This window comes from Triplophysa dalaica, chromosome 7 (genome assembly GCF_015846415.1).
Source record: "Triplophysa dalaica isolate WHDGS20190420 chromosome 7, ASM1584641v1, whole genome shotgun sequence".
Taxonomy (NCBI): Eukaryota; Metazoa; Chordata; class Actinopteri; order Cypriniformes; family Nemacheilidae; genus Triplophysa; species Triplophysa dalaica.
Window position 1 is genome coordinate 21,679,994 of NC_079548.1, and position 15,359 is coordinate 21,695,352.

The following is a 15,359-nucleotide window of genomic DNA, read 5'->3' on the forward strand; positions in this document are numbered from 1 at the left end:
TATGGCATTAACAGCTAAATATTTGGCAAGACAATGAAGTATTTACCATCAGTGCCTATTTATGACACATGTTAGATCATTCCGACTGATTAAGACAGGTTTAAGCTATATATCTAATGTTTTATACGTGTCCTAACTGGTTATATGATTTTCAGGGACGCCTAGCAAAATTGTACGGCCACAACATCATCTGAATAGAAATATTTCGTGAAAACATGCATTTGGTGCTTATAATTCATGTGTCGAGTAACCTGCGTTTGCAATTCAGTATGTTTCCTTTTCACTCTTGGTTTCTTTGAGGCTCAATAAAAATGTTTCCCATCATGAAGGAGAGGAGCGCATCATTTTCTTCTTAAGCCCACGTAAGTTTCTCATTGGTTAGTGTGGCTGAAGGTGGGGTCGTAACATCGCAATCCTAAATCAAAGCCATCTGAGTTTGGAAAAGAGGGGATTGGTTATGGCAAACGGACACGGTGATGGCCAAAACCCCACATAAAGCTTAAAGTAAACGTGATGGGTGAGCTCAGAGGGGCTCGGTATATAAACAGCAACATGTGGAGGAGATGCGCTCAAGTTTCCTGACACGCGGGATGCGATGATCAGATCTGAACAAAGGAGCGCAAATGGTACCCAAAACATGACGCGCTCCTGCGCTTGAGCGGCGCGTGGATTATTGTCGCTGTTGTTACTAATATGAGTGGCCATGGCTTGGCGTGACCGTGGAGTTCAGATGCTGCTGGCCACTATCGGGGCTTTTTTGGCTTTTAGTTTGATGAGCATCGCCATCGGGACCGACTATTGGCTTTATTCTCGGGCTTATATCTGTAACGCCACCAACAGCACGTCGGACGAGACGCAGACGCAACCCAAGAAAGTCCGCGGAGATCTCACGCACTCCGGGCTTTGGAGGATCTGCTGTATTGAAGGTAACGGGCTTTTGTATGCTTTGTTTAAAGAGAGAGAAAGAGAGAAGAAAGTTCATTATTGTCGGTATTGCGCGATGGAGACCGAGAGGCTTGGTTGGGAAGCTTTTGTTCCTCACCCCAAGTGAAGTCAAAATACAGATGCTTAATGCATTTTTGACTGGGATTTAGTTCAAGTGTGTGTAACTGGTGAGCAAATGGACTTTAACTTGCCTGGAGACACTCGAGTTAACCAACATCACTTTTACGTTAACCCTTAAATAACCCTTCCTCTCCTGGTTTTTCAAAGGCCATGAGCTAATTCATGAGATCAATCTTTTGTTAACTAAATTTGTATCTCCACTCATCTCACTTGGGTATTTTTGGAGTTTAAAAAAAGATAATAACAATGTTCCCAGATGTGTCAATAGAGGCTAAAATCAAAGTACATTTCATATGTGAAATCAAATTATGTTGACATTTACATTTTAACAAATCAAATCTGTAAACTCACATGATTAACACATGTGTCAGTTTTATTTCCCCAAAGGAATGTTAGGAGAGATGAAGTAGATTACTTAATGAAACCCAACCCGAGAATGCCTGTAAATACCATTTAAGGAAAGAGAATCATTTGAGCAATAAAAATGATGTTCCACCATCCAGAACAACTCGTTGAAATCCTTTCATTGGAGTTCAGAGGCTCTCTCTAACTTGACATCCATTTAAAAAGAACTGAAAAATGTTTTCCATTTCTCTCTTTTGACATTCTTTTGATGAGTTTCTTGAATGGACAGAAAGGTGTAATCAGACCGGCGATTCTCCTTTTAAATCTCTTCCTTCATTCATGTTTTTCTTGCATTTAATGCTGTTGCTTGGAAACAATATGTCTGAAATCGCTATGGTAACGTGGCCAATGTTTAAAAATAGATAAATCTGTTGCTTCTTGTCATTGTCCGTAAACGGAAAAAAGAGGCACAGACAGGACAAAATGCTTGACATATGTTTTTAAATCAAATATAATTTTAAGAGGCACACATTTTTCACTGATGTAAGTGACGGTGAGCTTTGATGAGGCAGATTACATCATACATGCGTGCAAAGGCTAAACACGGATATCACTGGTCATAAAATCTTTCAAAAATCTGCTAAATGACTAACTGTAAATGTAAAATCTGTTCATTTACAACCATACCTTCTAAAAATGTCTTTTGTCATTTTCATGATCTTCAACGTAAAAACATTTGTTGATTCCAGAAATGAGAGGACTCTTGATGTGTTGAAAGCTTATCATGATTCACAACAGTATAAGCGTATAATAAAGAGCTGTCTGGTATGATTTCATGGCAAATGTCAGACACTTTGATACACATAAGAATAAGTAACCTGCAAATTCATGTTTTAAACAGAGATGGTGATATAGATGCAAGAGTTACAGATTCCAGCTTAAAGGGATGCTCCACTCAACAATTACTTAAATTACTAAATTCTGTCATGAATGACTCACTCTCAAGTCGTTGTCAAGTTCGATAAACACAAAGAAAGATGGAAAAATGTTAGCAACTGACATTTTTGAGACATCATTGACTACCATAGTTGGAAAAATTTAAGTTGCCCAAGAACTGTTTTATTTCCTTAATTCTTCAAAATATCACATTTTGTGTTCAACAGAAGAAGAAAAAACAATATAACAATTTTTCCTGCCATGTCATTTGCTAACATTTTTCAAAATATCGTTCTCTGCGTTCATCAGAACAAACACATTTATACAGATTTGAAACCACTTGAGGGTGAGTCAATGATGAAAGAATTTTATTTTTTGGTTGAAGTATCGCTTTAACTGACAAGAGATGTAAGTATAGTCTGCGCAAGTCTGGCCTCGTTGCTTAGTTGAAAGTCATATCAAGGAGCCAAATTATAATCAAGAAATAAAATGAAATACAAACCAAACTTTGGCTTTGTACAATATCAGTAAATCCAGGCAGAGCTTTACACTACTCAGTACACTCTGGGTAACTCAGTAAGTTGTGTGTTAAATAGTTGCATATAAAAAACAATCAAATATTTTATAGTGCTCCTGAAGCTGGTAGCACAAGTCATGTGATTCTCAGAGAACAGATCTGTTGATATCCACATTGATTTAGATAGAAGCATCTGCCAAATGTATGCTTGATCAATTCCTCTTAAATCATTCAGACTTGGAGCATTTAGTAGTTAATAGCCGTATGCTTATCATTGTGTTTGTTAGTGGAGGATTTGAAGTGTCTTCTCATCGCCACGTGCCTTCTCTCCGCTCACCTTATAAACCTCATAACTGTTTCATGTCTAATGGAAAACTCTTTTGGTTTCAATAAGCATATGTTTTTCATTAAAAGCAGCTGCTGCTGGTGATGAGCTACAAAATCGATTCTCGTGTCGTGATCAAATTACATGTTTTCCAAACAGAAATGCAGTTTCTTGTCATGGGTCCTGAAGGTCCACACAGGCTCTTATCCGGGCTGTATTGTTGTACCACTTGTTTTATCTGGAAAACGATAATAAACAGCTAATGAAATTCAAATTGTAAATATGCAATCTGCTAGTTCTACATGTGAATGAGTGGTGTGGTTTTGTGTATGGGACTTTTTAGCATCTGGTGGACACGAACACATAAAGTGAATCAGTGCTTCTCTTACAAAGTTGACCTCATGAGCATTTAACCGTTTGAGTGAAGCTGCTGTCAAACTTTGCAGCAAGTTGTCAAAATAAAAGTCCAGTTAACCATATAACAGACTGTTTTTGAAAAAATTATAAGACTAATAATTAAATATAAGTAGACATAAAACAGCAAAAGAAAAAAACATATGATTTAAGAAACTGGTCCATATTAACCAAGATGTACAACACACAAAAAATAAAACAAAAAATCCAGAAAAATAAAGGCAGATGTGCATTTTGTAAAGGAAGTTGGGAGAAAATAAAAAAGATTTCATAGGTCCCTGGTTTATTAATGAGTTGGACGTCTGAATATCCTATTTTTTTCTCTGAGCAAAAAATTTAATGTAAATAGCAACAGCACAGACTTTATTTAAATTTTATAAAAGAAATGATCCATTTTAAGTCAAATTTGAGTAAATGTTCTTAATAAAATAAAATATTGGTTAGCAAATATCACCTTTGAAGATTGTTATGTTATCTTATTATATTTTTATCTAAACTTACATTAAGGCACATTTACACTTGTGCCTCTCTTAGAACCTAAATGGATCCAATTCATGTTCAGAAAAATTAATTGAATGCTGAAAAACTAGCTACAATTGTATAGTACTGTATGCAATTACCAGTATCGGTATCGGAATCAACCAATATTTGTTTGTTAAACAAATATCGGCCCAAAATATTCTGTGCTTTTCTAGTCAAAACATCCCATTGCAAGGTAATATGGCAATGATATTAGCCTCTAGTCTTTAAGATATTATGTTATGTTGAAATTGTTTAACATAGGACACATATTTTTATAAATAAATGTAAAAGTTTGCCATGTTCAATACTAAACCTGAGATAGTGGCATCACATTTGATGATACATGGCCTAAACACTATTAATAAGTTAATAGGTAGTGAGTGTTTTCTTCACTGTGTACTTCACTGGTTTAATAGCCAGAATTACTGACAGAATTGTGATGACAAGGGAGGGCAAAAATCTGCCCTAACATCCAAAGCAGTGATTGGTTGAATACATCAACGAGGCGAACGATTGGCTCCCCACCCCGATTCACAATTATAACAAAACGAATCCTTGAGGCGACATGAGGAGTGGAATGTGACAGCTGTTTCCTCAGCGCGCTGAATCTGCCCGGCGGGGATGTGAGTTCGGGGGACAAGAGGGACCTTTTGGCACAGGGAGAGTAGAGCATGGCTGTCTGCTGTATTAAACAACAATGAAGATGTCAAAGGCATCCTTGGAGACATTATTGAAATAAGATTGTTGGATCAGACCTGAGGTTGCCATGGAGGAGACATGCTCATTGATACCTCCTGGGAGGCCGGAGGGAGCGAACGCTCGCTTTCTCCTCGCTCCCTCTTGCATGCATATCCGTGTCAGTCAAGCAAAGTCTTTTATTTTGTCGTTATGAGTCCAGGTACACTTCAATCGCCGGGGCGTTAACCCACCACCCACATATCAAAAGACTGAGAGCATCTTCTATGACACATCGCGCTCAATGTACACATTTAGGAAAGTTCTCAAATAACCTGTTAAAAGCAGTTTGGGTGGTTTGTTGAAGTTCTGGTACACTGGTGGATGTGAGAAGATGAAGAGTTTGGTTCCAATGTGAGATAACTCTGTCATGTTTTTATTATGTAAACATGTTTTTATTGTGTCAGTTAGCTGTATCTTAATTACGGCTTAAATCAAACTGCAATTGGATTGATATTAATTTGAATGCACAATAAAAAAAAATTCAACTGAGTTATCTCATTGTGGAAGCTAAATTCTTCAGATGGTTCCAAGGTTGCAGCATGAGGGGTTATCATTGAATTGAAAGAATAAAGACTGGTTTTACCAAGGCCCAGCAGCCCTGATATATTTTCACATGTGTCGCAGTGAAATCTTTTACATTTTCTCTAGGAAATGCTTGCTCAAGCAAAACTCACCACCACAATGCCAGGTTAATCTGAAGGGGTTTATGTAGTTTATTTTGAATATCGTGTAGCTGTCCAAACAGCTCACATAAGAGTCTCCATGATGTTATGGTCACTGCTGTTCTCCATATTCCGTGATTTTTATTTTTTGACATAAATCATTAGTAAGCCTTTATGTTTGCTTCTGGGTTTTGTCAAAATCTAACTAATAAAAACTTATAAACAGTGCTTGTCAACTTTGACAGCACAATATTTAATCATTTAAAAAGCACTGTGTTTTTTGCATTTCCTGAAAAACAAAGAAATTGTTGAGATATCCGAGGTTTCAGAAGTAGAGTAGACATACATACAGTTTGTATGTAATATTATATGATATTTATCATCCAACTTAATGTTTGCCAAATGTATAGTTGACAATATTTGTAGAGTTTGGTTCCGAAATGAGATAACTCATGAAATGTTCATTGTGCATTACAATTAATGTCAAGCCATAATAACTAAAGAAATACAGTTACACTGTTAAACGTTGCTGTAGTTTTTGCAGCAAGTTTGTAGATTTAATTACTACTTAATTTACTTTCCAATTAGTACTGTTTTCAATTACTTAATCAAAATGAACACACTGACTTTTGACATTCAAAAAGAGCAATGAGAGACTGGCAGTACAGCAACACTACGAAAAGACCTTCTTCCTAAGCATCTTACTCTTGTTTTCTGTAAAAGTATTTAATACTTCTTGAATTACGATACATTTACATAACAAGAAAAGTGACCCAAGAGATTTAGTCTTGTTTTATGAAAGAAAAATATATAAATTAGGTAAGATTGTACTTAAAACTAAATTGTACACTAAATCTAAAGGAAGTTACTGGCAAACCTGCTGCGGAATTGCAGTAAAGTTTTACATTGTAACTCCCCCAATAAAATTTTAATTTAGATTTTTTTAGCTCAGTTATCTCAATTTGGAAACAAACTCTTCATTTACACTTATAGTGTACTCACATAACAAATATGTACTTGATATGGGTTACTGTCAGGTTTAGGGTCATAGATAGTTTATAGAGTTGGTACTTGCTGTATACAATTACACAGTGAGTACATAGCACATATAGAACTTTATGTGAAGAACAGGACTGCAAAATAAATGTATATATACCATTATATCTGTATCTAACACTTTGTCTACACTGGAAGCGATAGGCATGACGCGACATGACAACCTGCTTGTTTTACATGGGTTTGTAACATTGCGTCGCGCTGCATCCGGTGTGCACACAATTTTAAAGTATAATGTGTTATATTGCGTTTCTTTTTCTTTTTCTTTTATTTAAGATTTATTTTTGGCCATTTGCCTTAGTTTGGGCAGTAGGAGAGTGAGGACAGGAAGTGAAGTGGAGGGATCAGGAAAGGACCACGGGCTGGGACTCAAACTCGGGTCGCCCGGAGCGTAACAGCGCCATAACTGGGACCACTAACCACTGGGCTATAAGCTCTGATTTCTAATCCGTTTCTAATATCTTTTGTCGTGTCACCTTGCGCTGGATGTAGAAACGGTGTAAGGTTTCTCACAGAATAGGGTATTTATGTAAATCCTAATAATATTTAATATATAATCATTCATTTACTGTTTTTTAATACAATGACTAGACAAGAAAACTTGAAGATTGATGTGTAACGGGAGTCTTTATTACCTCGCTTGAAGTGAAACCAAGCTTCATTTAACCCTATTCTCTTTCTCAACACACGTCTATGACTGTGTTGTGCACAGTATTCAAGAGATAGAAATCCTTATCCCTCAAAATAAATACAAAACAATTGCAAAGCAAACCTAGACTTGCATAGCCGACCTTTCATTGGCTAAGTAACGGCTGTCTGACAAGTGAAGAAACAGATCACCGTTGGTTGTTTAGTGTCATGTTTAGGTGGGTGAAAATGTGAAGCCCTTGCAAGTATGTCTTCTAGAAAACCTATGTCTCCGATCTGCAACCATGACTTTGGTAATACTGAAGTTGTTTCTAATGTTGTGTGTGTTACACATCAGACGTTCAGACTACGGCCTGTGGGTGTGATGGCTGAGGCTGAAACTAACAAAAAACAGATAACTACAAAAGCATATTGTTGTAGGTAATGCGGCTTTGTAATATCCAGCCAATGATTACAAAGTCATATACCATTGGTTAACATAAAAGCAAAGCAAAGTGTAAAGGCTCTTTTAAGGGTAGAGCGTTCAACATGTTCCTGTTAAGAATTCACAGAATTTTTTTATCATTGTGAGGGTTTCAGATGACCGGAGCAAATTTGGAAGATGCTGCTATATGCCGGATGCCAATGATGATGCTCTTTGTTGTGTCTCATCTGTGCCACATCGGGTGTTTCTTATAGATCATGTCTCAATGAAACTAATCTTGACTTCCTTTATTTTTCAGGTCTCAACAAAGGAAGTTGTTACAGAATCAACCATTTCCCTGATGATAATGATTATGACACAGACAGCTCTGAATATCTCTTACGTGAGTGAACTTACAGTATCTTCAGGAAAAATTCTGCCTAAATCCTTTTTCATCTGCGTTGCTTCACAGCATTTAATAAAACTTTGGCCAACAACACAAATATATCTCTCTGAAGTGTACATCAAGATAATTTCCCTTCAATATACTGTATAATGCCAAGCATGCAACGTGTCAGAAAACCACATCCCACATTTCAGAAGAGCATCAACGTTTAAAGACTGATGTACTCATAGTCTCAGCGTTTTTAAGTTGTTTCTGCAGTTTTAAGTAACAGCTTAAGCGAATGCTCTGTCACTTTACGCGCACACATAATATTCCAGCAATCGCAGCAACTTCACTGCTTTGTCGTAAACACAATAAAATAGTTATTTCCATTATAATTTTTATACATATAATTACGTGCATGCAACAGGTCAGCACGAACATTTGTTTGCGGAGCGGGATCCGTCAAATGAGGTGAAATTAAGCCCTGGTTATCATCATCCTTATTTTGAATGGGCCTTTATTGGTTCTCAACATGAACGTTTTTTTGGGGGGATAGCATTCAAGCTTGGAGTGAGTGAAAATATGTTTGTGCGCAGGTATCGTGCGTGCCTCCAGTGTTTTCCCCATCCTCTGTACCGTTCTACTGATGCTGGGGGGTCTGTGTGTAGGGGTGGGCCGTATCTACAGCAAGAGGAACAGCATATTACTGAGCGCTGGGATACTGTTCGTGGCAGCAGGTATGTGATCTTCCAGTTCACTATACTATATTGTAAAATAGAACAAAAAACATTGTTATAAATGTGGAATTGTACTTCTTTACATTTAGTTAGTAAGTAGTATAGTTGTTTGAGCAGTCGAAACACTCAAAGTTCACAGAAAGTTACGATATTTTCCACAATGAGATTACAATCAATGGCTCGTTGGGATTACCGCAAACGTTTACCTGGGTTAGTGACATCATGAATCCACAAGTTTACATTGACCCTGCCCCCTGGAACATGGATAGGGTAACCGGCAGGACATCTCATAACACACTCTAAGCGGTAGACCAATCACAAAAGACTGGCTCATTTTGACCATTCAGAGGCTTTTGGTAGGAGGGAATTCCTAGAACTAGGCCTGTTTTCTGAGAATCGACATTACGGTGTAAAACACAGGTGAAATATTTTATAAATAAATCATTTTTTAAAATCGAAACGTGAACACCTATTGTTTAGCATAAACATAATAAAGACTTTGAAAAATAGACCAAACCGGACCCCTTTAACTATAGATGGTTAAATTCTTGTTGTTTGTGAAAATATATTGTAATTACTATTATGGTTATTATGATTTTACTACAATTAAAACTATGGTTACTATAGTTTAACTATGGTTAAAGTTCAACTGACTTCCAACAAAAAGTAAAGAGTTGGTACAACAATTTTATTACTTATTTTATTGCAACATATTAAACTGTACAAAGTTGTTTATCAGTTAATTAGTAAATAGTCTTGGGTTAAACACTAAAGCCGATCTAATATGGTCTTGGTTTGGGTTTGGGTCACAAAATTCAACAGACAACGTGACTGGACAGTCCGATCAGGTTATCTAACCAAGCCAGTATAACACAAACATTATTACTTAAGTCCAGGCTTATTTAAAAATCAAATCAAATACTTATTTAAATGAAAACAGTCACACCCTTCACATTCTCTGCACCTCATGATTTTGTATTTGATGTTCTATCAAACACCATTCTTGTTTTTTGAGATTAAGATCTGTTTAACGTGCCAAATGTTAGTCGAATGTCTTTCTAGGTTAGAATAAATGAACAAGACACGCAAGTTGTTCTCAGTCTTCTCCGCTCTGTTTTTTGTCCGGCAGGTCTGAGCAACATCATCGGCATAATCGTCTACATCTCCAGCAACGCCGGAGACCCCAGCGACAAGCGGGACGAGGACAAGAAGAACCAGAATAACTATGGGTGGTCTTTCTACTTCGGCGCGCTCTCGTTCATCGTGGCCGAGGCCGTGGCCGTTCTTGCTGTCAACATCTACATCGAGAAGAACAAAGAAGTACGTTTCAAAGCACACCGAGAGTTCATCAAGTCTACCTCTTCTCCTTCTCCGTATTCCCGGATGCCCAGTTACCGCTACCGCAGACGGCACTCGCGCTCCAGCTCTCGTTCCTCGGAAGCTTCTCGCGAGGTGTCGCCCATGGGACTCAAGTTGATGAGCTCAGCTCCTTTAGGAGAGATTAACATGTACACGTTGACAAGAGATCCCCTCAAATCAGGGACGGACAGCTCGTACAGCCCTGACCATGATTCTGGATTCCTCCAAGTGCACAACTGCTACTCCAAAGACCTTAATGACGGTGTCAACAGGAGGACGACGCCCGTATGAGGCTACAATTTGGAGCAGGTAGTGATACGACCGTTTGATATGGATAGCCAGCTGGGGTCGGTGGCCTGTGACAGATGCCGGAGGAAAGGATTCTCATTGGTGCCGCCAGTCAACAAATGGGACGTCCCGTTGGTGAAGGAGAAGCACTGTGTTATTAAAAACAGATTTGGTTTTGGATTGCTGGTGTGTGTTTTGGAGAATGTTGGGAATCTTTGGAGAAGTTGGAAATTCTCAGAGACTCTTTGAGACAAGATGTGAAGCGAACCGTCTTCAAACAATACAGCATTTGAACTTGGTATAAGCCACTCAATGACTGTCGATAAAAAAAATCGATTGTCAGTTCGTTTGTCAGTACAGTGCCATACTCTTAATGTATACTGATATGAAAATTACTTATGAATTGTTTGGTGCTAATGTTGGCTCACAGCTGAAGCCTTCCCCTCCAAGTGGTTTTAGCTCGAACCCGAGTTGAATACTGAACGTCTTTTCAAGTGTCCTGTTGTTTGTAGCCATAGTTGTCTAGTCCTCATTGTGCCTATCAGCTTGGCAGTGCTCACACTTACTCTAGAGCCACTTTCAAACTGCTGCAGAGTTTCTCGGTTTGTGTTGTTGTAAAACTACTGTAGGAGTATTAGTTAAAGGTGCTGTAAGTGATCCTCAGACGTATCCACTTAATAATACACGCCTTTGGCTTTTTGTGTCGTAGATCCACTGGTTTGATCTTCTTGTGTCCCATATTTTGGCTGCCAAATTTAATCTGTAAATGTTCACTGGAAAAGGGATTCACCGATTGTTAGTGTACACCCTGCTGAAAAAGAACAGTTTAGACCAGTGTGAATTTTCCATGTCTGTGTACTCTGGTTTATGCTGCTTCTTGCTGGTGTAGCTGGTTGACCAATATTTTGGTGAAAGTTGTTGACGAAGGAACACTAAAGAAAAAATAAAGGTGCTTAAAAGGTTCCTCACAGCAATGCCATAGAAGAACCATTATTGGTTCCACAAAGAAACATTTAGTCAAAGGTTCTTTGGAGAACCATCTCTTTCTTATTTTTTTATAATCTGAAGAACCCATTTTCACCGCAAAGTACATTTTGTGAAACAGAAAGTTTCTTTAGATGTTAAAGGTACACTGTAAAAAACAATTTGTTGAATTAAGTCAATACATTTTTTTACCCCGCTGCCTTAAAATATGATGTTAAGTTAACAATAAATTTCTTGTTGTGTTCAAAGTAGAGTCCACCTTTAAAAATTAGTCTTTGTAATGATTTTTCCAAGTTGACTTAAGTATTATTTTCTAGTTCAAACAACAAATATCTTTGTTATTTTAACTTATCAATGAGTTGATTCAACTTAATCACATTTGTTACCTCGCTGCCTTAAATTTTTTAGTTAAGATGACAAAAACATTTGTGTTGTGTTAACTTGGCATTTACATTTTAATAGTTTTTTTGCAAACAAAGAAACAATTCGCTATATAAGTTAAATTGAAATTATACATTGCATACAGTACTTGACTTTAAATATCAAACAACATTTTTGCTGCCTTAAATTTTGAAGTGCAATCAAACTGTAATTTCAATCTGATATTCAATCTAATATATTATTTAACAAACTTACTGTTTACTTTCCATTACAAACTGCACTCAATTTGGTTGCAATTTAAGGCGGTCAATATTATTTTTACAGCGAAGAAGAACTAGCTCGTCAAACTGTATTAAAATAACCGATAAGTACATTTTGGCCGATAACAGTAAACGATAATTCTTTTACATTAGAAGCCGATAATCAAAATATTGGCCGATATATAGTATCTTAGTATCAATATGACATTTTCTGAGACTGAAAAAAAAGGCTAAAAAAGTGGACACACCTGCTTTAATTAGAAACATTCACTGCAGAAAACAAGGTTAAAAATCATGAATTCTCTTTTCCCCTCTGAAAATCATGTACCAAACCTACTTTACACTGGATAAAAATTATTTAACTTTTAAACTTTTCTGCTATAATTTTTATTAAATAATCAAATTATAGACATTCTTCTAGAGAAGGCCAAAAAAGTTTTTTTCTAAATCGCCACTAGTCTAACAGGTCTCAAAACAGAAAGCATTCCAACAGCAGTCTGATTCAAAAAATATGCTTTTGTTCCAATAATTTATACATTCGTAAATATCTACATAATGTAGGCCTACCTACATCAACAATGTTTTGCTAACAGCAGTAAGTAAATGATCATGACACGAAGACAGTACTGTACTGGGTTTTAACTGAGAGCAGAATGCAGCCGAAGCGGTTTAACTAGTGGTTTATCGGCTATCATTTTATTATCTGATACCGATATCATTAAAAATGACCATTTATCGGTACGGATAAAGCCGATAATTTATCATGCATCCCTAGTAAAAGGTTCTTTATGGAACAAAAAGGTTCTTCTATGGCATCGAAGAACCTTTTAAAGCACCATTCTTGCTTTACATAAATCGGTATTGGCAACCAATGATACCTCTGTAATGAGAAATATTTCAGAGTAAAGCAGGTCATACAGTTAGACAGGAATTTTATCTGTTTTATATCTGAATGGAAACAAACCCTGATGTTAGTTTACAGGCTGTTGTGGAGGCTCTGCCCTACTTGCTGGAAGTCATTGACTGAAAGTTAACCCTTGTGTGGTACTCAGGTGTATGGGATGCACTTTTAATGTTTATAAAAACAGCAATTTTTATTTATTTAAGCTACAAGTCTTTACACCTAATCATAAGGTAAGGTAGCGAATTGCAACCAACGACTCACTCCCTCCCTTTTGAAGCACTACGGTGGCTTTCACAGGACAAAGGTGACATTTACATTTACATTTAGGCATTTGGCAGATGCTTTTATCCAAAGTTACTTACATTGCATTATCCTATACGTTTTTTACATAGGCATTTGCAATCCCCTGGGATCGATCCCACAACCGCTCTTACCACTGAGCTACAGGAAAGTGTCATCACATTCTTGCTTCTTTGCAGAAGGAGATAACATGTTTGCGAATCTCGCTCTGTAAAGCAGTTTTTCCTTTACTGAAGAAACAACATAGCAAATTCCATGGAAAGGGGACCCGCGGTGAATGTAGATAGAAGAATCTCATAAAAACAACTTTATACACCTCTGAACACATAGTTATCTATATTCAGTTGAATACATTCGGCATTAACTAATGTAAATGACACATATTGACCATATATGCAGTCTATGTAACATCTGTAAAGAACATTGTAAAACGTTTTTTGTTTGTATTGCTTTAAAAGCTGAATAATGTGTTAGAGACGTAAATATTGGCTTAGCAACAAACACATGGACACCATACACGGGTTAAATGATTTTGGTGAGGTCACGTATACAACAGAAGTTTGTGTTAGATACAATGTGAGTAATTGATGAATTATTTTCTTTAGCATAAAGCGTAAATAATGCACAATAAGAGCATCATCATAAGGTTGTTGATACAAAGTCTGTTGGAGACATTAGTGTCTTATTCCGGGGACCATCGTCCAAGAAACATGTGATCACCTTGGTCTCTTCAGGAGGGCAGATCCACAGGACTCAACACATTGACATGTGACTATTGTGGTCAACAATCAACAGTTAGTAGTTAACCAGGCAGTATTGTTTCCTCCCTTTGTGAATGTGTCAAAGAGTGATGTTGCATAGGTTCAACCTCTTCTTGGTATTTGTCTGAATGTGGGTTAAACATAGCCACGCCTTCTCGAGAATTTGAGTGACGGCCGTGTTGCATTTGAATGGACCACCACTGGGGATCTGACATTGTGTGAGTCCACTGATAAAAGGATAAATGCTGAGAAATGTCAGACATCTGGAAATGAAAGACCATTTTTGGAGTCGGTCAGCCCAGAGAAACATCGCACAGACAGCTGATAAATATCTAGAGGAAAGCAGCATTTGAGACATCAGTGTGGCCGATCCAGCCATTTAGAAGACCATTGAAAGTGTCTTACCCTCACCAGAGCCTTACGCCTGGAGTTGACATCATAACTTTCTACCCTCCTTTGTTTCACTCCGTCCCGTGTCCCAGGTCCTTTGTGGAAAGTCAGTTTTCGCGGAAGACTTCATTTTCCGCGCTTTCAAATCCATGAAACAGCTAACTGTATATATCTGGTAGGCGTGTGACTTATTGAAAGCATTTACTGCCACACCTTTTCTTAGCAAAGCCATTATGACCTGAGCTTTCAGCCACAGCTCTCTGTAGAGCGGTAGGTGTTAATGTTTGCATGTTTTTTCTTTACCCCATTAACTTTGTGTGCTTTTAACAGTATTATTAACAGATGGATCTTACTGCCAAGCATCAAACACTATAAATACCTGTTATGTACTCTCTGTTCATGGAAAGCATTTAGCCATTTTCTTGATTTAATAATGTTGATCTCAGTATTTCTCTGTACCACAGATGATGTCGACATATTGTTGCTCACATAAATAAAGTAAACAGGGGTATGTTGTCTCGCTCATGTATTTAATTTTTTTTATTTGGGTATAAATGTTCGGATAGTTATACTGTAATTTCAAACGTTTGTAGTGTTAAATGCTTCAGGGCCAGAATTGAACCAGCTTTGTTTACATCTTACGGAGTGGTCTGCACAGGAATGGTTACATAATAGATGGGAAAACACCTTCCAAACGTGTGTTTGAATTTCATTCCGATATTTTTAAAAGAAATAAAACTGCTCAACAGATGTGTGACAGTCCAAATTTTAACCAGATTTTGAGCATTTTTACATACATTGACAAGCCTAATGTTTTAACACCTAGATGAGGTGTTATTAAAGGGGTCATATGACACGGCTAAAACAAATATTATTGTTTGTTTTAGATGTGTATACATGATTTAAGGTTTAAAAACGCTGTATTTTCCACATACCGTGCATGTTTGTATCTCCTCTTTGCTCCGCCTCTCTGAAA

The 15,359-nt window shown here is 37.2% G+C and overlaps 1 protein-coding gene across 1 annotated transcript; it reads left to right on the forward strand.

Annotated features, from left to right (window-relative positions):
* The first annotated feature begins 487 nt into the window (after positions 1–487).
* Positions 488–14,881, forward strand: cacng4b (calcium channel, voltage-dependent, gamma subunit 4b). The gene is made up of 4 exons (XM_056754049.1): positions 488–926; positions 7,951–8,034; positions 8,616–8,756; positions 9,886–14,881. The coding sequence occupies exons 1-4, from the start codon at positions 704–706 to the stop codon at positions 10,404–10,406; spliced, it is 969 nt and encodes a 322-aa protein (XP_056610027.1). The 5' UTR covers positions 488–703; the 3' UTR covers positions 10,407–14,881.
* The last annotated feature ends 478 nt before the right edge of the window (positions 14,882–15,359 follow it).